Raw genomic sequence first — 24,046 nt, forward strand, 5'->3', positions numbered from 1 at the left:
ATAATCCAAGTGGCAAAAAAGTTGGCAGGGAGGACATGCAGCATTTGAGACTACAAATAGCCTACCTTATGACGGTGTGTATGGCTTGGCACCGACTCATACTGACACCTGCCTTAGCTGCAGGGGAAGACAGGATTTAGGCTGAGAAGGAGGACAAGGGCAACAGAGTGGCTGGAAGACAGGAATATGTTATAAGACTGTATGTCAATACAGTGTGTGAGGTGCCAGACCTGCAAGATGTGGAGTCAGAAGTTCCTCAAAGTTTACTTCATGTAATTAATGGTTAATTTGATGCATGAAGGCTGCTGTTCTGACGACGTTTCCCCCCCACCCCTTTCTCTGTCAAATGTCTCCCTGATCAATGTCTTCTGAAGCTCCTAGTTCCCCCCTGCCCTGTTACTGTCAGTGAAGTATAAGCTGTGGATGCTGCAACGCTCCCTGCAGCCATGTAACTCACGCGAGATCCAGCCCACTACTCTCATCCGCAATTTTGTCATGCCAGAAACTGTAACAACTTGACCAGTCTTTAGAGAGAAATGTATCTCCAGCAAAACCACACTGATCCCCATTCCTATGGCAGGCAAATCGGTTACCCTTGGAATAACTTTTAAAATTACTTCATAGATCTCCTCTGGTAGAAGACAATGTGGCCTCTTTCCATTCTCCATGTGCCTGCTGCACATGCGATACACAATGCTGCACTATGACTGGGAGTGTGATCCTACCTAGGGCATCCAAGTTGTGATCATTTGCACCAATGCAGGTAACAGGAGATTAGGAGGCCCTGCTGACAGACATGGCAAGGACTGCTGCTTGGTAGCTGCTCAGGATGTGAGCTGCACCTGAGAGTTACAGGAATGCCACTGAGATCAGGCAGGAAACCCAGCTGAGTCTGGTCCGGTTACCCCAGTGTGGTGGGTCGACCCCGGCTGGAGGCCAGGTGCCCACCAAAGCTGCTCTGTCACTGCCCTCCTCATTTGGACAGGGGAGAGAAAATATAACAAAAGGCTCATGGGTCGAGATAAGGACAGGGAGAGATCGTTCACTAATTACCATTACGGGCAAAACTGACTCGACTTAGAAAAAATTAATCTGATTTATTACCAATCAAATCAGAGTGGAGTAATGAGAAATAAACCCAAATCTTAAACCACCTTCCCCCTACCCCTCCCTTCTTCCTGGGCTTAACTTCACTCCCAATTACTCTCCCTCCTCCCCCCAAGCAGCACAGGGGGACAGGGAATGGGGGTTGCGGTCAGTTCATCACATGTTGTCTCTGCTGCTCCTTCCCCCTCAGGGGGAGGACTCCTCACACTCTGCCCCTGCTCCAGCAGGGGGTCTCTCCCACGGGAGACAGTCCTCCATGAACCTCTCCAGTGTGAGTCCTTCCCACAGGCTGCAGTTCTTCATGAACTGCTCCAGCGTGTGTCTCTCCCACAGGGTGCAGACCTCCAGGAACAGACTGTTCCAGCATGGGTCCCCCACGGGGCCACAAGTCCTGCCAGGAGCCTGCTCCAGTGCGGGCTTCCCATAGGGCCACAGCCTCCTTCAGGCATCCATGTGCTCCGGCATGGGGTCCTCCACGGGCTGCAGGTGGATATATGCTCTCCATCATCCTCCATGTGCTGCAGGGGGACAGCCTGCCTCACCATGGTCTTCTCCACGGGCTGCAGGGCAATCTCTGCTCTGGCACCTGGAGCACCTCCTGCCTCTCCTTCTTCACTGACCTTGGTGTCTGTGGAGTTTCTCACATCTTCTCACTCCTCTCTCCGGCTGCAAAAGCTGCTGCTCCTTTCTTTTTCGTTCTTAACTCTGTTATTGCAGAGGCACTACCATTGTCACTGATAGGCTCAGCCTTGGCCAGCGGCGGGTCTCTCTTGGCTCTGTCGGACATGGAGGAAGCTTCTAGCAGCATCTTGCAGAAGCCACCCCTGTAGCCCCCTTGCTACCAAAACTGTCATGCAAACCCAATACACTCAGTTTGACTTGGGCACCTCTCTTCTCTTCAGCTGTGCTGATGTGCCTCTGTCAGTGGGCGAGGAGGGATAAAAGATGATTAAAATTCAGTTACTGAAATGACAAAAATCCCCTTTCTGACTGCCTTCACTGATTCAGGTTACAACATGGTATCACAGTTTCTCAGACTGGCACAACATGGAAAGTGATAAAGAGCTGCCAGTGGGTAAGGATGACTTGCTGTAGGGGGCTGAACTTCTTCAAATGTCCTTGCTGCTGGGGAAGATGCCTGGGACAGCTGCGTCCCTGCTGAACTGACTAGTGGAGAGTAAGGCTCAACGGGAAAGGATGAAAATCACACCTCCTTACAAAGCCAGCAAACTCCCCATGGTGTGGATTTGCCTGTAAACTGCGGAGAAGAGTCTCCGCTCAGGAGGCTGTGGGAGTTGGTTGTTTGGGATCCCTGGGAAGGTGGCCCAGTCCTCTCTGTGCTGGGAGGTGGACCCCTGGGATTGGAAACACCCTTTTTTTCACAGGCCAGATTGATGCTGTGATAGCTCCAATATCTAGGCATTACTGTAGCTGAGGTGCAGGAAGCAGCAGCCTGCCTGGGCAATCATGTTCTGCCTCTGTTGAGGGCCTTCCAGTACCTGAAGGGGCCTACAGGAAAGATGGAGAGGGACTGTTTACAAGGGCATGGAGTGATAGGACAAGGGGTAATGGATGTAAACTAAAAGAGGGTAGATTTAGATTAGATGTTAGGAAGAAATTCTTTACTGTGAGGGTGGTGAGGCACTGGAACAGGTTTTCCAGAGAAGCTGTGGCTGCCCCCTGCCTGGAAATGTTCAAGACCAGGTTGGATGGGGCTTTGGGCAGAGTGGTCTAGTGGAGGGTGTCCCTGCCCGCAGCAGGGGGGTTGGAACTAGATGATCTTTAAGGTCCCTTCCAACCCAAACCATTGTATGATTCTATGAATAAGGAATGGGAAACAATGTGTTTTGCTGATTGAACCTGGCCCTGGCGCCACAAATCCACCTGAGTTTAGTCTGTACCTCCCCTACCTTGAACCAGGTCCAGTCTCCTAGGCATCAAACTGGGAATTATACAGTAGCCTTGGCAATGCTGCTTCATTAGCCTATTGTGCTAGTGATTAAAAAAACAAAACAAAACAAAACAGGCTTGCCTGCTACCATCATTTCGTGTGGTAGGAAGCTGGGAGGGAGGAGGTGCTAGCAGTATCCCAGCAGAATGCTGCAGGCAGGCAGGCCTGGAAGGAACACATCATTTTTGCAGCTGATGCATGCTGAGAGGCCTGCAGTTGTCTGGCAGCAGCCAAGGAAGCAAGGTCCATGCTTTAGATACTGTTTCAGACAGAAATGAGTTAGTGGTTTAGTGCAGCTTGAGAAACTGTTTTGCTTCCTGTTTAAGCGGTCCTAGATCCAAAAATGTACATTTTTTGCAGAGCAGGTGAATAGTGATGGAAGAGAAGATTTCTTTCTGGAAGTGTTAACTGCACACAGCATTAAACTTAATGCATAAGTAACTGCATGAAATTACACAGCCTTTCTTATGCAGATGTAATGATCTGATTTTTCCCTCCTGGGTATTAGAAAAGATGTGAACTTCTCAATTCTTTTTTCGTTTCCTGCTGAAAGATGCCTGTGTTCCTCGGTGGAAGTAAGGTTGCGTGTATACAGCAAGCAAGAAACGAAGTTTTCTGCTGAGCTGTGAGGGACGATTGGCAGGAAGGAAAGGAGGAGGTCAGCTGGCATTCTGCATACATCAGAAATGGATGCAGATACAGGGAGCAAAAGAGAGCAGAGGACTGTCAACGGAAAAGGAATACAGTGCATTATATATATCTATACACATTCATATCCAGATAAGATTTGATTGACATTGCTATATATTAAAAGCACACAGCTTCTTTATCCTTTTACTAATATATTCACTTTTTAAAATTTTCTTTAAGGATGTCCTTATTCATTACATGTAAATAGCAAACTGTGAAGACAGCAAATTGTAGCCATCTCTGTAGCAATCCTGTCTGTATTGGTAAAATCATCTCTGACATCATTTAGAGAGCTGGTTGGTGCCATGGGGAATCATAATAAAATTGTTTGATGAGTCCCACCAATTTCAAACTGCTAATCATGTTTCTTCTGAAAACCAGGGTATGCAGTAGTCTCCGAGACACAGAGTGCAGCAGTATGGTACTGTACCAGCAAAATAACTCTTGGATTTACACTGTTGCTCTCACTGAATGCATTTCAGGTTTCTTAATTAGGCATAAATGACTTTGATCTCCAAGATCCATCACTCACTTGTAGAGTACTTGAGATATGAGGTTTATGCAGTTATCCACCCCTTTAGGATGGAAGGCGACCAATCACAGTCCTGCTGCAGTGAAAATGATCCTTTCATTGAAACTAGGCATCGCTACCAGAAGCGAGCCGAAGGATTTCCAGAGCTGCCGAGCCTCTTCCTTCGCTTTCATCCATTAAGCATCTTTTCCTCCTTATTTTTATAGGGGCAATTAGGCAGCTCATGTGCCACGATTCTATAATGTGGCTGTTATGCATGACAAAAATTCTCAGCAGTAAAGTGCACCAAGCAAAATGCTGCCGTTTGTGGATTTTTCTTCGGTCCTGGGAAAGGAGGCATGCTCGGTTCCCTTCCACCCAGCACAAGCTCTGAGACTTGCCTTTCCCTGTGCAGTGAGTTTGCTAAGCAATCTCTAGCAAGGGCGTTATCTCAAAACAGGTGCTGGAAGCGGCTGCCGTCCCTATGGAGATAAGGTGGGGGGAATGAGGGAGAGGCAGATGAGTTCTGGATCAAAGGTTAGCCTCTTCCAGGGCTTGAAGTGATCCAGCCTGGGCAATACCTTTCCCAGGCAGTGAAGACTGGCTTGATGATGACAACCACCCCCTTCATACCATACACCTTTTTTTAATTACATGAACCCAGAGGAGAATTCCCGCGGTGCAAAGCCTGAAGGTTCACACCTGCGAAAGGCAGAGTGGCTGTAGAGGAGGGACGGTGCTGCTACCAGAGACCTCGGTGGCGGCCGGGGCCTGCGGCGACGGGGCGGGGGGGGGGGAGGATCGGGCCGGTTGAGCCGCGCCACTCGCGGCCGCCGGCAGATGGCCCCCGCCGCCGCCCTCCCGGACCCGCCGCAGCGCCGGGGGCTGCTCGGGCGAAGGAGGGGCCGGCTTCGCCGCGCTGAATCTCCCAGCTCGCTGCCCTCCTCCTCCCTCTCCGCGGCGGGCGCGATGGCTCTTTGAGGGCGATGCTCCCGGCCGCCGCCACCGCCTCCTCTACCGCTGGTAGCTCGGTGGGCGCGGGCAAGCGGCTCCCAGCGGCTCTCGCGAGGTGAGGAGGCCGGGCTGGGCTGAGGGCGCCAGCCCTCCCGGGGCGGGGGCAGCCTCCGCTGCCGCCTCCTCCCGCCCGTGCCTCAGTCGCCGGTGCCGGGCGGGGGGAGCCCGGCGGCGCGGAGAGGCCGGCTGTGTGAGGGGGAAGGAGGGAGCCGGCGCGGGGGCCGCCGTGAGCCCGGCCCGCCGCGTCTGACGGCTGTCTGTGGGCCGTTCCTTCCCTGGAAATGCACCTCCTGGCCGCGCCGGCAGCCGGGGAAGTCATGTAGCGCGGAGGGAGCGGGCTCCGCGGGGCGGGAGAAGCCCCTTCCCTCCGGCCGCGCTCACCACGCACACCGCACACACGCACCACAGAGAGGCGCACGGCCGGCCCTCCCCCCGCCCCGCTGGTTGCATGCCCGCCTCGCCTGGCGGAGGAACGGCGCGCCGCTGAAGCAGCCCCGCCGCCGGGCACCCCCGGGCGCCGGGCAGCGCCACCATGGCCGAGGAGAGCTCCGACGTCCCCAAAGAGTTGATCGGTAAGGAACGGGGCCTGGCGGCGGGGATAGAGACGGAGAGCCCTGGGGGAAGGTGTAGCGCGGGGAGGGGGGGGGGCAAGTTTGGAGGCCGCTGTGCGTGACCCCGGGCTGCAGCCCTGCTGCGAGGGGCATATGGGGGGAGCCGGGGGCCGCGGCGACGGGGAGGGTGTGCTGTAGAGCCGGGGGTAGCTCTGTGGGGGCTGGCTGGGTGAGCCGAGGGGGGCTCTGCCGGTGCCGGAGGGGGCTCCGCGGGAGGTCGGGGGGACTCTGAGGAGCCGGCGGGGGGCGGTGAGATGAGGCCGCGCCGCCGGCGCTTGGCCCCGCTGCTGCGTGCGGAGAATGGGCATGCGGGGGCTGCGGGTCTGCGGCGGGGAGCGGGGAGGCGGCCGCGGGCAGCAGGGGCTGTAACCGCGTAACCATCCCCGGGCAGCGCGGGGTTCCCCGGCGGCTCCCGGCGGGCAGTGACAAGCGGCCGCCTCCCGATGCCCGGTGTGCCCGCCCTCCGGAGGGGGCTGCCGGGAGGGTCTCTGGGGGGCTGGCAGGCGTGCGGTGAAACTGCCCCGGGCCTCCCGCGCCGGGACACCCGCGCCGGGGCAGGTTCTCCGAGCGCCTCAGCCTGACGGCACAGGCTGAGGCACCGAGCTGGGGCTCTGGCTGCTTTTTTTTTTTATTTTTTTCCCCTAGGTTTTGCATAGTTTAAGACTAATTTTCCTATGTATGCACGAGATTTGTAATTAAAGTTTTAAGGCTACATGCACACAAACCTCCATATTCCATGGTAATGCTTAGGAAATCATAGGTAATGATAAGGTCCCTGAAAATGCTGTCATTGCTATAAATGGCTCATTAACGCGGTAAGTTGGTAACCAGTGTCGTTTGGGGGTAGCAGGTCTGATGCTTTAGGCCTGGTCCTCAGACACCTTGCTCAGGCCAAACTTCCTTTGGTTTTAGTTGTGGTTTTGCTTGTTGAGAGATCTAAGGATCTCACCAACACGAGAATAGTTTATTTTAAAATGTTGCCTTAATGACGGATGGAAACAGAAATTTATCAGGCAACAAGGTACATGCTGCATTGAATACAGTCCTTACAAACCTCTCCTAGTTCGTTTACACTGTTGCATTTCCTTCAGTTTTGTCAGCCAGCACTATTGGGAACTGGTTTTAACATTTATAAAATATTGGTAAAAATCTGGATGGAAAGTTGCAGCTGTTGCAGATTTTTTTTCCTGTATAGACAAAATAGCTCTGTTTTGCAGTCCTTTTAGTGTGCAAACTGTGGGGTTTGCTTTAGTCTGTAGCTTACTACTGAGAAGTGATGAGCTTGGAAGTGTCCTAGGAGTAGCTATGGTCAAAACCATGAACTTTTTCTTCTTTAAAATGGCCAGGCATGTTGAGAACTAATGCATGGTACTACTCACTGTGGATCTGTCCTGTACTCTAGTATGCTATAGGTGGGGTGTGCTCCATATTATGAGGATGAGCAAAGTGAGCATCTTCACACATCCCATCCTCTGGTGGCTTTGGACGATTTTTAGAATTACCAGGAATTGCAGTCCTGGTGCCCTGCACCCATCCAGCTTGCTTTGTCAAGGGCTCTTCTGGGGCATGTGGATTGGTTTGATTTCTAGCAGTATTTTGGTGTCTGCATGTTAAAATTTAACCTTTTAAATAGACTTTTTTGTAGTAACTCTGTGTTTTGAGAACAGGATGAAAGGATGTGCCTTAGCACTTTAGTGATTGGAGCGTGGAGATTAAACTAGGGGTAGGAGTGTTTGAGCTGCAGTTTTTGTTCTGTTACTCACTTCCTGTGTGACCTTTGTCAGGTCTGGTAGGTCATAGTCTTCAAAAAACCCTGTCAATGATGGCTTACCTGGATTCACTCCTCTGAGGTGCGAGTGTCTGAAGGCAGGCACTCATGGTCTCCTGTGTTAAAAATGAGTGAGCACCTGAAAATATGAGCCTTAATGTTGTGTTTCCATCTCTCAATCTGAAAAACTGCTTTGCAAGCCCACTTGCCATTGATGTGTAAGGAAGCGTCCTCAGTCATATGGGGAATATATATGAAATCTTTATCTTAACTTTTTGAAAAAGAATTTCTAGCCCTTTCTGGCAGGTGGAGCCTTGGAGGGAGCTGACATCCTGACACACTGCGAAGGAGTCTCACGTCCCAGGCTCTTTCTCTCCCTATGGCTTGTTGAAGTAAGAGTGTTGGAGCTGAGGGCTTGCAGTTTTGCTCCCACTGCTGCTTTATGGAACAGTGAAGGGAAGCAGGTCTCCCCATGCTGGCACCTCAGGAGGAAGTCCCTTGCTAGATGCAGGCACTTGGAACTTTTTGTGGGAGAGGAGAAACCCAAAGGCAGAGGCTGGGGGTGGAGGTAAAGTAGCAGAAACAGCAGCAATACCTTTCCTTCTGCAAGGTGGTAGGACTTTATGAAAAAGACCGTGTGGTCAGCTTGCTTCTGGGTTCCCAAGCAGGGACAGAAAGACCAGAATTAGGCGTTACCCATGAGAGAGGAAGCCTCTGGAAAACAGTTCACATCGTGAGGACTGGGCTGGACTTTCCCCCGGGCTTTGCTTACCTGGCTGCTCCGGGAGCTTGCAGCCTGGCTCCTGACCAAGTGGTTGCCTGGGGAGCCAGCCGCGCTGGCCGTCTGCCACGGGGCTGCCGCAGCTTGGGGCAGGCTTCTTGCCGGGCAAGCCACTGCTACCGAGGAGCTTTTGTTTCCTGATAGGAAAATTAAAATTCCTGGGGAAAACATGCCGATTCTGCAGAAAGAGTTCTTTCTGGTGGAGAGTCACTCTGATCAGGCGCATTTCTGACTTGCACGCCCTCCTGCCCTGCAGGCAGAACACTGTGGCCTGGGCTAAACGTCCAGGCTTAATAAATGGTGTGTTGTTTGTGCTAACGTATTCTGACTACCAGATGAAAATTGCGCAGAAAAGTGCTATACAGAGCACTATAATTAAAAGCCTTAGGAAAAGCCCATTATCTTCAGTTTTAGCCTTTAAACTTTAGTGTGCATGAGGGCAAAGTGTGTCTGGGGAGAGTGGAGACGTGCCTTTTACAGATGCCAGTTGTAGTGCTAGAAATAGGTTAATGTGTTTAAAAGATTTCTTTCTCATTCCTTTTCTGTGGGGGCTGGGGAGTGAAACTTATGGAAGGTGCCAAATTGGCTCCTCTAGATGAACTCCTCTGTTTATCTCCCAATTACATCAGTGTCAGTAGTTGTATAAGCTTTCTGACACAGTTCCCTGTGTATATGTTCCCTTCAGGCCAGGGTGCAAACATTTAGTGGAAAGGCTGGATCATTTGGTACTTGGCAGAGACCACGTTTACATGTATATGCATATATGTATTAAAGCATTATGGCAATTAATGTAACTTTGGTGTTGGCACCATGAGGTGGCTACGTTGTCCTTGGGACTTGGACCCAGACCAGCGTTGCCTCCCATAGCATCGGCTGCATAGCTGTCAGGTGTTAGTATCTGAAAGTCTGCTCGGTTTGCTTTGCGACTTAAACATGCAGAGTGCAAAACCTGTGAACACTGGCTTTTCCATTATCCGACCCATTTAGCCTCCCTGATATTAATAACATCAAGCTAAATTTTTTGCAATGCAAGAAGCTAATTGGCTTCAGGAAGCTTTTCAGGTGTAAATAATAGTGAGTGAGGAATTTGTTGTATTTTCCCAGAGCAGAGCTAAGCAGTGCTGGGGCTTGTCTTGGGAATGCTTTTGATGTGTAAGTAGCGCTGGACAGAAATATCAAATTGTATTTAGAATCCTGGCATATGAAATCGATAATCCTATCGTAGTAGACATAACTTATTGTGTAGATGACATACTTAGAAAAGTTCTACTTGTGTTTAGTACTGGTGCGTGTGCATGAGACTTCCATGAGTGCAAGCAGTTGAACAATGTAGCTCTGACTCTTCCTGAAAACTTGATAGTGGTGTCTGTTTCCTTCTCATGTTGTCACTGGAGGTATTTAACTAAGGTATTTTCTTTTATTTCAGAAAGTGTCAGGGATGTTATTGGAAGAAAGATCAAAATTTCAGTCAAGAAAAAAGTAAAGCTGGAAACCAAGGGAGATAAAGTGGATAACAAAATATTGGTAAGTATGATAGACTGACTCTGATTAAATTTGTGGAGGAAAAGCCAATATCTTCTCAGGAGGCATTAATTCTCCTCTTGAAAGGTTCTTTGAAATTTGTGTGTACTGTAAGATATACATATCACTTATTATCCCACTTTCTTGCTAGCCTGCACAGCAAGTCGATGTGCAGGCATGCACATGTGCATGTGTGTTTATCACTGAGTTATCCTTCAGAGTTTAGGGTATTGTGTTGTCGACTGCTGCTAAAGCAAGCTATTATTAGAACCTGTTCTAAAATAATTTGCTGCCTTTGCTGGTTAGGTTTCCCATTTACATCTGTAGGAATTTTGAGTGGACAAGAAATGCAAAATGAAGCATGTAGAATTACTTATCTTTTGAGAATCTTCTGAAGCCTTTATGCAGTGCAGAGTAACAGTAAAACTATGGTGCTTTTTGAACTGAAATGGCTATTTGTACTTTTTAGTGTTCTCTGTTAAGTCACACATCTGCAATTTAAAAGAAATGCTTACTGTGTGGGATCCTCCATTGTCATTCCTAAAACTGTAGTGGGGGAGAGTGTCAAATTAATCTCACTTAAGTATGCTTTCCTGTTTTCTCAAGAATAGTTTTGCTGGCCTCTCTTGATAAGAAAGCTATGGTAATGAGCTGGTGTGCTTGCTTACTGTCTTGAATATGCAAAAAGAGATGGAACTTTATTTTTTCATTCTTTTGATACCTCTCTATCAGGAGAACTAGAGTAACAAATAGAAATAACTACAGTGCTGCTGTAGTATTTTGCAAGGTGTTTGAACTTTGGTACTTTCTGTCAGTGAGAATGATATTGCATATTTGAAGGTTTCATTGCCAAGACTGTTGTTACAGATTTTAGGTACATTCACCGTGCAGATATTCTATTTTGTCTTTAAAAACCACAAGTTGTTAATCAGTTCTGAATTATCTTCATAAAGTACATGTTGATTATCCTAGGGCAGTGAGACTGTTGATAATGGTCTACTTTTCAGAGAGAGCAGCTGCTTAAGGAATTTAAAGTATTTTCTGCATAATATCTACCCATGTTATATGTAGCTCCTAGGTTTCCATCTCCTGTTTCCGTACTGGAAATAGGTTGAGTATGTGAATGTTGATTGATCGTCTCTATTTGAAAGCTATGTTTATAGGGAAGGCTGACAGTTTCACTGAAGCAGTAACACTTGATTGACTTTTTGACTTATACAGGATCATTACTGTTATCAATAGTGAAATATACTGTGGAAATACTGAAATACTGTTCTGATCTGATGGGACCAAAAGAATATCAAGCTTTGAATTGTCAGTGAAGTTTCTGAGGGATGTACTACTCAGCAGTAAGATGCCTAAATGTGATGACTCAGATGGTTTTTTTCTCTCCTAAGCTCTCGGGTAACCTTTTCTGAGTGAAGAAGTACTGAAAGGGAGGGAACCTGCTTATGGGGTTCTTGTGTGCGTGCGTGCGTGTTATCTTCAGTGTGCAGGATAAGTCTTTCAAGGGGATGAATTGCTGAAGGGGTGAATTGTCCGGTAGAACCATTTGCTCTTTGATGCAAAAATGCAGAGGATTGATATTGGGAAAAAAAAAAAAAGAAGAGAATGTTTTCATAGCTAGAGAAATTGACTGTTGACTGCTGGGGTTGGAATTTGTGTTTTCTCCTGCCGCAGAAGAAAACTGCCCTGTGTGAAGCTGTACAAATCACTAATGGCATTTTTTTTCAATGTTTCTCTAACTGCATGTGTGTATCTTTATGTGGGTTTTCTTGCAGAAGTGCTGAGTGTTGTCTGCTGTGGCAGAGGCCAGTGGAGATTCTGGTTCCTTTTGAGGATGCAGAGTTCTCTGAAATGCAGAGTGCTCTGAAAAACATGACACCAGCAACACCTGAAATTGGGTACCTCAAATTAGTGGAGACTTTTTGGCCTTACTGTGTCTACATGCTCTCATTTCTTACCTGTGAAGTATGAGGAGATACACCCTCCTCTCCTTAAGAGCGATGCTGAAGATAAATAATTTTGCTTCAGAAATATGCAGATGCTTAATGCTAAACACCACAGGAAAGCTGCCAAACAATTTTTGTACTCCGAGCTGGGACTTCACAGTATTCAGTAAATAATGCATATGGCCGCATTCTGACCAGGGCACATAAAACTGAATGCTGAATTGCTATGCCATGGGTGAGCACGTCAAAGTGTTGGCGGCAAAAGCAATTTAGTAATTAAAGACTATGTCTTTAAGTGCGTGCAGCAGAGGGCTCAAATGTGATTGCATGGGCAACCTTCATGCCAGCGCTCCTCGACTCCTCAGAGCTGAGTTTTGAAATGTTAATGTTCTTCTGAGCAGTCTCTTGAGTGCATGCGTAGCAGTGAATTGTTTTGAGATTTTGTTTTAAATTTTATTAGTAGTTAGGTGTTTACAAGCAAATTAAGTAGCATGCATTGGGTCCAGCACTTAGTAAGGAGAAAATACCAGTTGCTCTCAGTCTAGCTAACCCCAGAGCTCAAGGAATGTGCTGAAGGTTTTAGAGGAGGTTGATCACAGAGGTTGGCACTGAGCCCTAGCACCCAAATCTGTGCTTTAATTAAATGATCTCTCATCCTTCCTTCCTAGGAAAATCCAGCAAAATCAGTACCACTTTGAGAAAGGGAGATTATTTAAAAATGACTGCACTTGGCAGGTAACTATAAAAACGCTTGACCTCTGGCCCTGTTGTTCACAGCGTATTCAAGGTGCAAGGTACTAGAATATGGATATAACTATCTCCTTAAGGCACTCTGCTCTAGGAAATTCCTCTGATATTAAGATGGAAATTGGAATCTGAGACTAAAGAAAAAATGGGGGGGGGGGGGGAAAGATGTTGCTTGAAATACGATCCCTATGTTTAAGCTGAAGGAGGGTCGATTTAGATTAGCTGTTAGAAAGAAATTCTTTACTGTTAGAGTGGTGAGGCACTGGAACAGGTTGCCCAGAGAGGTTGTGGATGCCCCATCCCTGGAAGTGTTCAAGACCAGGTTGGATGGGGCTTTGGGCAACGTGGTCTAGTGCAGGGTGTCCCTGCCCGCAGCAGGGGGGTTGGAACTAGATGGTCTTTAAGGTCCCTTCCAACCCAAACCATTCTATGATTCTATGAAAGTGGTGAAGGTGAGTGAACTCCATGCTTGCCATAAAGGTGCTTTAGGACCTCAGCTCTGGGTGCCAGTTTGGAAATTATGACTGAGTTTTGATGTGACACAGTTTTTTTTTTTCTCTTCTTTTTTTCTCTCCAGTCTGCATAATGAGCTTGCTGCCTCAGTAATCTTTGTTTGCGGTTACTTAGTTTTTCAGTTAGTCATAATGATGCAAACCAGTAAACATGGTGAGGTGCTCTGCTGGTACCAGGTCTCAGGTGTGAAGGCAGCAAACTGGTATCCAATCCTGAAAAGCCAATAACCAGCTTGAATGGGCAGAAGATCTGTCTTTGGGCAATTAGGGCCAAACTCCAGCCCTATCCAAGTCTTCTTTATACTCTAGCAGAGCAAGGCTGTCATTAGGGGGGTGGGAAAATCCCCAGGCATAAAGGAAACCTTGAATGGTAACCAGGCACCAAGGAGGAGCTGCCCCATGGGGCAAGGGGGGCAGGCATTGCGGGGGTCCCTGATGGGGTGCAGGCCTGCCACACACCAGCGAGGTGAGCAGAGCAGGACTGGGGGTGGTAGCCGGGAGCAGTGGTGCTCTGGTCATCACCAGCTGGGCCACAGTGCAGAGGTCAAGCCAGGGAGTTGGGTCGGTGGGGCTGGCTCAGCCAGGAAAATGGTTGGGCACAGGCGTAGCTGTGGCATTGCTCAGGCCGGGGCTGAGTGCCAGAACTCCGGAGCAATATGGGGACCACCAGTCAAGTCTTCTCCCAGCTTTTTGGGTCACACACCTGCACCATGTCAGAGCTGGCCTCGGGTGCAGGCAGCCAAACTCCTGCGGAGGCCTCGGGCAGGCCACCATACTCCCAGCGGCCCTCAACCAGAGGCAGAGTACCGCTGCAGGAACAGACCCCACTCTGTTTGGCTTCACTATAGTTCTTGCAACAGTAGTCTTATTCGGTTAAAATAGATAAGAACCTCACTATTTTGTAATCTGGTTAAGGATTGTTCTGGTTTTGTGGGATTGTTTTGTTTAAACCTAATTTCTTATGAGGACAAGGCTTCAGGCACCGTGCTGAGTGGCTGCTGGGTTCCTCCTCACAACTGACAACTTCTGACCTTCTTGGCTGGTTTCAACTTAAGCTGATGGGTATGTAGAGGTCTCAGTTGTAATGATAATAGTGTCGGGTTTGGGGGTGGGGGGAAGCAGTCAGAAAAAGAAGAGAAACTTTACACCTACTCCCTACTCTGAGAGCCCCACCTTCTGGCACCATCAGAGATCCAATGGAATGCTGTGTCCGAGAAATATTTCTGTGTTTTGTCATGTTTTTTAACCCAGAGGCCTTGGTGATTATCAACTACAGACAAACCCCAGCAGGAAACTGGGCTGCTTAGTTTCAGTGTTTGTGATGCTGCTTTTTTCCCCCCAAAATACCCGATAGTGTTTTTTATGAATGTTTCCCGTTGCAGTTTCTTCCTATCGGATTTATTGTGATTAGTAGCAATCACTGAGAAGTTGAAATTGTAAGATAAAGGCAATATGTTAAATACATCTGACCAACTCATTATGAAATACAGATGTTTCCAGGGTGGTTCATGACAGGCCAGAATTCCAGGATTCCTCTTTTTGTTTCTTTTAATTCTATTAATAAAAAAGAATTGTCCTAGTCTAGTTGCCTTTGAGATTAGTTTTCCTTTCCAAAATAGTATTATTTTAGACGTTAAAGATGAGGAAATATTGTCATCTCATACTTGCTGCAAATTACTATGCTCTCTATATGGCTGGTCTGGGTTCTTTTTGCTTTGATGTTGTTGGTTTTTTATTTTTTTTAATGTTTTCATAACCTTAAGGTCATAGAGTAGTGCGATGTGATGTAGTGACCACAAGCACTTTATTAGGAAGTCCCACTGAGGAATTTTGGTTAAGCTGCTGCCCCAGGTAATATAGTTCTCTTTGTTAAAATATCACAGTCCTACTTCTGGAACTGGGACAGTTGCTTTGGCAGGTAAAATGTACTGTATGCCCAGCATGTATTTACTGGGAGTAATTTATATGTCCTTGTCACTTTCTTTGGGACATAAGTTTCCAAAATGTTTAGTTGACTGCTGTCAAATAGGTTTATATTTGTTCTGTGCACATGGTCTGAGATTTCATGTTCTGCTTCTGAAGACTGAAATTATATAAAAAAAAAATCTATCTGTGTTTACTTTTAAAGGAGCAATTTTGGCTGTCTTATGCACTGTCCGTGTGTTTGCTGAATACTGTGTGAACCACCTGGCTGGCTGTACCAAAGCAGCTGAGAAAAGCATGTATGAGCTGCTGTGCCTGTTCAGCTATAAGGATGGCAGTCTCTGGGTAGAGGCAGTAATATTTTGCACTGCCAAAACTATTTTGGGATTAAAAGCCCTGGCGCTTGTTTTTCATTGCTCATCTTTTGTCTTGATCCATCTATGATATTATCTTCAAATAGAGATGAATTTCTCTATCTAGGTGCAAAGGTATTGCGTTAAAAAATATGCACTTGTATTAAATCACTAAAAGCATGAAGCTCACAGGGTTGTCCAAGGTTAGTTTTACATAAAATGTGTGCAATCTCGCACATGACAGCTGGTGTGTGATAATAATGTTAAATATGGACATTCTTTTCAAATAATGGTGTTTCCTTTTCTCTGCCCAGAACATTGAGTGCTATGACATATCTCTTAAGTGTGTGTTTATGAAGATTAAAGGAACTAGGTGTTGGTACATCCCTCATGTCAGGAAATCCAAATGAAGTGAGGTAATCAAAAATACTTACATGTCAAAATGTATTGTAATACATTTACAAGGCACCTCTTGGAAAATAGTTGAAATGCGGCCAATAAGATTCCTACAGAAAACTGAAATAATAAGAGTACTGCTGGAAGGAGAATTTATTAATCCAGTCGTGCAGTTGTATATAGTCCCAAAATAGGAACTGTTTAAAAAAAAATACTCATGTGCAAGTTTTACTGAAATCTATATTTGTCATACACTAATCTAGAACATTACTTTTTTAATGAGTGGGAGGATTTACAGATTTAACATTCTGATGCTGTGGTTGTGCAGGCAAATGTTGAAATCCTCTTTGAGATGTTTCCACTTCTAGGAGGGGAAACTGGCCATCAGGAGAATTAACCAAGTTGAGAGGAATGCTTCCCTCTTTTTGGGTTGGTGGGGTTGGGAATTGCTTTTCTTTCGTTAATTTCCACTTCCAATTCCTACTTTCAGTTTTCCTCTTCTTCCTTATTTCTATCCTCTGTCACACTCAAAGCATCAATTGCAGACGGAACCTTGTCTTGTGTTTAAATTGGTGTTGACACGCTTTTTAGCTTAATAATAGGCTCTGAGGCTTCTTTTCTTCAGGTTTGCCTGCATTAAGGGTAAGATCAAATCTACTCAATTAAATTGGCCTTTGACCAAACTGAAACGGTCCTCTTTCTCTAGCTACCCAGGCAAAATGTAGATTTTCTACAGTCCTGTCCTTTTAAGTGCAGCTCAACCCAGAGTTGCATATTTTCTTTGACACTTGGTTGAAGCATAGAAGATTGTTTGCATATTGAGAGTATAGTGTATTCTTTGCACTTTGGGAGGATAGCAGGGCCATTACATCAGAAGAGTGGCTTGCTTGCTCTCCCTTTCTTTAGTTTTGGGCAACTGGTACACATAGGGAAAGGTGAGAAAAGGTAACTCATTTTTCAGTGCCCTGAAAGTACCTGCCTTTGTTCTCTCTCCCACTTTTCATGTGCACACCCACCTGAGGGCCTGTATATCCTTATCAGTGTTCTGGAAGGAGGAAATGTAAACATTATCTCACTCTCAGCGGCTTCTGGTTTTCTGTTCACAGCTCTAACAGCTATCAGGAAAAAAGGAGTGGTGGGAGGCGGAATCCGCTATGGCTCTGAATTCTTCATGGGATCTTTCCTTCTGTCAATTTTTCACAACTCAAAACCAATTTTTTTTTAAACTGTCACACTCGTTCTGCTACTTTTGCTGAATACATAATATACCAAAGTAGTTTGCTAATGTACTTGTGTTTCTAGAGGGCCTGACCATTATTTGTGAAATGGAGCCTTCCTAAACAAGGATTTGCATTGAAATCTGTGCATAAAAGTGGCAGAAGACTATTACATATAATTTCCCAAAAGCTGGAAATAAAAAATAGAAAATGAGCATTAGGGTCAACTTCTTGTCTCGGTCACTGTTCTACATTGATGGCTTTTTTTTTTCTGAGAAAGTGAAGGCTTGGAAGGGAACGGAATATGTGTTATTTGGTATACCAATCTAAATGCAAAAACCTTGTCTATATTTGTGGTTTTTTTTCTTTTCTTTTTTTTCTCTCATGGCTTGTTTTGTCTCCCTGAAGATACTTATTCTAAGAAAAGACTTCTCATGCAGGGAATGTGGTTCACTTTACTGTAAGTGGTGTGGAGGACGCAGTAAGCTTAAGAAAGGCCGTGAGGGCTGCTAATTGAAAAGTTAGTACAGAGTACTGTGAAAAATGCGTCTTGTTGCTCAGAGCCCCTCTCTTCAACCATTGTTGTGATGGAAAAATTGGTGAATGTCACTGATTTGTCTGATTATTAAAATACTCTGGATCACCTACAATTCTGCTTCACTTTTTTTCTTGTAGTGGTAATTTAATTCTGTGTAAAGTAATTACAGGCCCAGGATGTAAAATTATTCTTTAAATATAACTGCTGCTAACAGTACTTCGTACTGCTACTGGAGTCCCCAAGCTGATTTCTGCCCTTGTTCCTGTTTAATCTCTCCATATGCCCGGAACACCCACTCTGTGGCAAGTCACGAGTGATATCTTTTTGTTAATGATAGCTTCCCTAATTCAAACATTTAAGATGACAAACTGTTATGATGAAAATTTAATTATAAGAGCCAGAGTCTGATAACCCAACACTCCTGAAACAGACCTAACCAAATTAATTGGCCTGCTGGGTGAGGGAAGAGCTACCCTGGCTTGGGGAGTTGGGGTTGCAGAATAAGGTCCGAAGAGCTGTGAGTTGTGATTTTAATGTTAGCAAACTGAAACAAATTTCTGCTGGTTGGTACAAAGTTTGGGGACCAGGGCAGTGGCCTCTGGGAGTGTGATGGGTAGGTGGGGTTTTAGCAAAGGGGAGGGCTCCCCCCCCCCCCAGCTGAAGAGTATTTGCTTATTGTTATATTACTGTCACTCTTCAGGGGCCTTTGCAAATGAATCCTGACAGCACTCGCCCCTCTGAACAAATACAAATTAAAAGGGTCCATGTGTCCTTTGTGGCTAATGCAAAGGTGCTTGCAGGATAGAAACCAGGAGCATGCGAGGAAATGCTCTTACTTGGACAGGTTAAGTTTCTGGATCTTCTTTGCAAAGTGACCTTTATAAAAAAAAAATAAAATTAAAAAATTGGGCTGGGCACGTGGGTGCTAGACATTGTGCAACTTATTGTCTTGGCTGACAAGTGGCGTTTGTATCCCCATGTACAGTAGAAGGCCTGTGTGACAACAGGATGGGCTTCAGAAAGTGTTTGTGGGGATGGAAAACAGAAGGGGGAGGCTGAGTCTGTTTTCCCTTTAGGATTTCTGTCCTGCATTGCTTTTTCAAGTGGTGTTTGTTTCTCTGCTTTTTAGGTAGGTCAATAACTAGATTTAATTTCCCCCCGTCTGCAGTTACAGCTGTAGTTAGCAGCGTGCTGCCTGGGAGGTGGGCAGTGGTGTGGTTGGGGTGTCTGGAAGCACTCTAATAGCTGGGGCTTAGGAGGCTGAGGTGACTTGGAGCAAGCCATTTGCTCCCATGTGTGTGAAAGATGCTTGCCAGAGGCGTGTCTTTATGGAATAACTCTTCAGGTACATGTCTCTCTCTGTGAACACATCCTCAGTTCTGAGATTGAACAACAGTTCTCCCCTTATACCTAAAACTTTGACAAACCACTGCTTTTGTAGAGCGTTGTGAGATTTTGAGGATTTCAGTTGAGCTATCAATACCCGCTTATTCTTGGAGCCTGGGAGGAAACCAAGGAAGTGATATAGCTGCTGTGGAGCAGTTTCTACTCAAATCTGATTAGGGGAACTGAATGGCTGTTGACCCTGATCTGAATTGGGAGACAGGGCACCACTGTTTGTTCAGGGTCGACCTTTAAATGAAAAGGCTTCTCCCTCTCTGCCTTCAAGGCTGTTAGCAGGACTGAAACTATTCATACATAACTATTGATAAAGGGAAAGCTTTTCATAGGCTCATCTCTTAACAAACACTTGAGCCTGGTGCTTAAGAATGATACCATCTCACAGCCGTGCATGTGAGCTGCTACTCCGGTGCAGAGCTTGAGGAGCTTTAGGTGTGGGGCAGTGAAGGTAGGTCAATATGGATGTTTGGATTTTTAGTGCAGCCAACTTTAACTGAAGATCTTCTCTCTTGGTGTTTACGATGTTGCCAGTAAATATTTGAAGAAATGCTAGCTTTGTTAGGTACTGATGTGTTGATGAATAATAATTTCTGCCATCTTGGTAAGCTTATTCATATTCCAAATCTAAAATATGTATTTTATATTATTATTACTTTAAAAAGTGTAACATGAAAAATGTATTCTAAATATAACAAGCAGTTTTCTTGACTGTGTCACTGTTCGCATTTGTACCTTGCAAGTATCAGAAAAGCTCCATGTTTGGGCTTTCTGTTCTCTCATCTCAAGGTGTTGGAACTACCTGCACTTATGAAGCATAGTGGCGTATGCTGTGTACACTCGTTGCATACACTATGGGTATCTTTATGCTCCCTTTCCTACCTTTCTGTCTGCATCTTTGCCCTCCTGTCACCTTCTGCGCTTCAGCAAGTCCTGGGAAGCTTTCCTATGTGTAATTACTGTCAGGACTTGGGTTTGCTTTCTAGTCTACCCTTCCTCTCACACTAGTATCCCCATTTTCCCAAATGTGTATTCCTCCACTTCTGTTTCCTTTCCTTACAGCGCTAATACAAACATCCTCAAAGACCTCAGTATCCCCACAAATGTGGGGATGATGGACAGAACATAATGTTACTATGCTAAAAAATATTAATGGCTACCATAAATTTTTTCTTTGTTCTGTATGCAATGGTACCTGATCCTGCTAGCCAAGTTTTCTGTTTCCTTGTTCTCCGATTTCATCAAAATCTGTGCTGGATCTGTTTTGTCATGGAAGCAGTCTGGTTCATGCTGGACATTATGGGGCTGTTAGTATAATTGGGCTTTAGATTCTTTCCACCTTTAGGCATCTTTCCTAGGTAAAAAACCAAACCAATCCAAAATACTGCTAGCATCTCAAGAGAGCACTGCACAAATTATAGTTGCCCTGAGGGGAAGCAAGATAGTATGATGGACACAACTTATCTCTGGCATTGCTCTCTCCATCTTTCTAGGTAGATGAGCTGTTATGTTGAAAAAGGGAAAAAGTAAAACCAAAACAACAAAACAAGTAAAGAACTGTAGTACAACGTGGTAATTTAAATGCAATTAGCTGCTGTGGATAGTGCCAGAGCACTCTAAAATATTGTAAAATAGTTTAAAAAGTGTTTAGTCTATGAATACAATGCTGAGTTGCTCAATTTTTATGGTTTTCTCTTTGCTTTGGGAAGACATTTTCTAAGAGATTTGACTCTGCAGATGAATTTATCTGTTGTCTTATGCAGTCTGCGCTATTTCCTTCACAAAGGATTTCAGAGCCACTTTTCTGTCATTTACTTGCTTAGCTACACCAGGTAGGCAAACTGCAGGAGAAGCTGAATGCTGACTCTTAGACTTCTATGTAGATGTGTCAACTAAAGGCTGGCAAAGCTGGTTATCTGGAGAAGAGTGTGTTTTCAGTCTTTAGCCAAGTGCAAAGAAAAGTCTTCAGGAGCGGTCTAATACAGTGGGGACAGTTTTGTTTCAGTTCTAAACTTACTGGGTTTTTTACCTTCATTGAATACTACTAAAAATGGTCAGATGTGCAGGTCTCAACTTTTAAAAGTTAGGTATTCAAGTTAAAAAGATTTCAGGTGGCTGCAGGATTCATGCCGACACTGAAAACACGTTGCCTTTTTGCCCTCTCGTTGTTAAACTGTGATCTTTGTTGGCTGGCCAAGATTTATTAAACTTGGCAAATGCTTATTGTAAGCCTTAGAAATATATTTTTCCCTGTTAAATATTTTGAAAACATTTTAGCAAAAAATACAAAACCTAAAGATGTGTTAGTTTCATGTGATATTTCCAGTGTAATGCTATCCTTTTAAAGTATTTCCTGTAACAATATTAGATTGATCTCCTGTTGTTTATATGTGCGTGAAATTGTGTGAAATTAAAATCCTGTAGGTTTTTGTATGCTATTAATTTGTCACAATGTAGCCTTAATGCAATTTTAGTAGATCTTTGTTCAGCCTGAGTGGTTAAGTCCACCCAAATTAGATTATTCTCCTATCTTATTTTTTCCATTTTTTCTATGTGTTATTGTTTTTCTATTTTTATCTTCAGTTGTTTATTTTAGAATATTCATTATATTGTTTTTCCTTTCTGGAGGATCTGTTTACTCTCACCATAAAGAAAATATTGCAGACAATTGTTTGAAGTCAAGGCTGGCCTTAAGGACATGTGTATAATTGAAGGAAACATTGGCAAGTGGGCTTCTCAGCCTTCCCTTTCACCTCTGTAACTGCTCCAGTCTTCTCCTGCTCTCTGGGACGCGATTCCTATGGTGCTGATGGTGCCTCTCCGTTCTGCCATGAGCAACGTGAAGCTTGCATGGAAGGGATTAGTGAGTTGTCCTTGACACCGAGCACTAGGGACCGTCTTCCTTTGCCTTCCCAGGTGCTGCTTGCTTGGGAGCCAGAGCCGCCTGCTGCTAATGCTCTCTGGCTACGAGTAAATGCAGCATAGTGTCAGGGTAGCTTAGATCCTAATGAGGGGAGGAATGCTATCGTGCTTGTACCTTGAGATGTGCTGCAAGGAAAGCTTTGCTGTGGAGTAGTCCATGCGTTGTAAGTTCACAGCGTCGCTGTTCCTTTTGTAACCTTGTTCGTGTGCCAGAGCCCTGGGGAGCTGGAAGAGGCTGGGCTACACTGGAGGAGGAAGAGGTGTCACTGCTTGCACAATTCCTTCTGTAATGCTAGACCTCTGTCTTGCCAGATGCATGAATCTGCATGGCGCTGCTCGACTTCAGAACATGATGGGAGGGATTCACTAGCTGTTCTGCTTCTTTCAGTGAACCGAAGAATGAGAGTAAGGGGGTTGTATCGGATGGACTGCTTGGTCTTGCCAGCCATTTCACCGAACACATTCTGTGAGGGGCCAACCTCAAAAGTGTTTTCCCAAGTCATCTTCACTTGCTAATTTTTTAGTTTTGTTGATAATACTTCTAAAAAAACCTTACCTTATGCAAAAGGGGATATACAACCTGACAGAACTGGCAAAAAGCAGGAATAACTTTCTCCAGCTCCCTGTGTCACTGTTTCTGAAGTGGTAATAGCAGCTTTTCCTGGAACATAAAGAGGAAGAGCTGGCAGAGACATGAGACTCTCAGTCAGAAGCCTGGCAGGAATTAAGCAAGGCGCCTTAGTTATTCGTGTGTTTTTGCGTTCTCTTGAAGTGTATTTTCCATGGACCAGGCACAGGGACTGGTTATAAATACTACATCAATCTCACTGGGCTTTAGTTCTCGGTAAAATAATTTGAGATCCTTTGGTAAAAGGTGTTATTTTCATATATTTTATTTATGTTATTTATATTATTTATGCCATTGCAGTTACTTTTGGAAGAAAAGTTGTTGTAGTATCACAAATTGCATAGGTTTTGTTTCTGTAGGAACACCCTTGTGCTAAATGTACCAAATTGACAGAGGACTGCAGAAGTGTTTTTAAAATGCATGACAGACTTGCTACAGTGCATGGACATTGCTCTCCTCTCCCTCAAAACTGTGTTTCAAGCTGTGCATTAGCCTTGAGGTCGAATTCTCTGAATTAAGAATTGCTATAATAAAATATTCTGAGAAAATCTTTAAACATGTAGGGTCCAGGTACATCTTTGGGAAGCTGAGGAGTTTGGTACAGTGTGGTTCTTGCCACCTAGTATATTGAAGGACACTGAGTAAGTTGGTTAATGGACTTTATGTTCATGGATACTGGATGATCCTCCTTGGGGAGCAGAGAGGTTTTCATAATTGACCTTTGGATAATCTGATGGCATTGTCTAAGAGAACAAGCAGAAAAATATGTCGTCAGGTGGAATTTGTCTTGCCAGGTCATTTAAACTTGGGTGGTGGAAATCCATTAAACACTGATCTGTTACATTTTTAGAGTTTCTGAATAACTCATTTGTTCAGTTATGTTGAACTGTATCTACTTAAGGTGTGACCAAAACCTAATTTTGGTTTCTTTTGCTGTGATCTTTCGTGGTCTAAGTATAGACACTCCCAGGTGGCTTTTGGACCCCACACTTGCAGGGCAAGGAGTGGATTGGATTGCCCTGTTCGGAGTTTTTGCACAACCTGAGGATTAGCGGATCTGTTGGTGTGTGGTGGAGCGAGGCCAGTTGGACTAGGCATTCAGTTAATGCTTAGGGCATTGTGAATGTGTCGACATGAGGAAATTCAGTATTTGGGTTACAGTAGCCTCCAGCAGTAGCATTAAGCTGCTACTGTAAGAAAAATACTAGTTTTCTAATTTATTTTTTTTTAAATTCCCCAGTAATGGAAAAGAATCTGTCCTGAGCTGATTTTAGCATTACTCAGAGGTAAGAATTCCTAGTGGTTTGCAGTTATCGCTATACCACATACCATGCGGTAAGGTTGCTTTCAGCATCTGTAATGGTGATATTGATGTTTTTCCTCTCCTGTAGGGAGAGTTCATGCGTAAAATTAACGTTGAGCTTTTAAGTGTGTTTAATAATCACCCCCCCATGAATGTATACCAATGCATATAATGTTGCACATACTGATGCTTTAGATAGGTTT

General features: G+C 45.2%; 1 protein-coding gene across 4 annotated transcripts in view; it reads left to right on the top strand.

Annotated features, from left to right (window-relative positions):
• The first annotated feature begins 5,137 nt into the window (after nt 1-5,137).
• CARMIL1 (capping protein regulator and myosin 1 linker 1) overlaps nt 5,138-24,046 on the top strand; it is a 194,565-nt gene continuing 175,656 nt past the window's right edge. For 2 of the 4 annotated variants that reach the window (XM_054815207.1, XM_054815206.1), the window contains exons 1-2: nt 5,139-5,845; nt 9,860-9,957. In XM_054815207.1, coding sequence (XP_054671182.1) covers nt 5,806-5,845; nt 9,860-9,957 — 138 coding nt within the window. In that variant the 5' untranslated portion in view covers nt 5,139-5,805. Of the gene's footprint in view, nt 5,846-9,859; nt 9,958-24,046 lie in introns of all 4 variants that reach the window. The other 2 variants (XM_054815205.1, XM_054815208.1) reach the window with 2 other exon arrangements.

Source organism: Grus americana, chromosome 2, assembly GCF_028858705.1.
Source record: "Grus americana isolate bGruAme1 chromosome 2, bGruAme1.mat, whole genome shotgun sequence".
NCBI classification, from domain to species: domain Eukaryota; kingdom Metazoa; phylum Chordata; class Aves; order Gruiformes; family Gruidae; genus Grus; species Grus americana.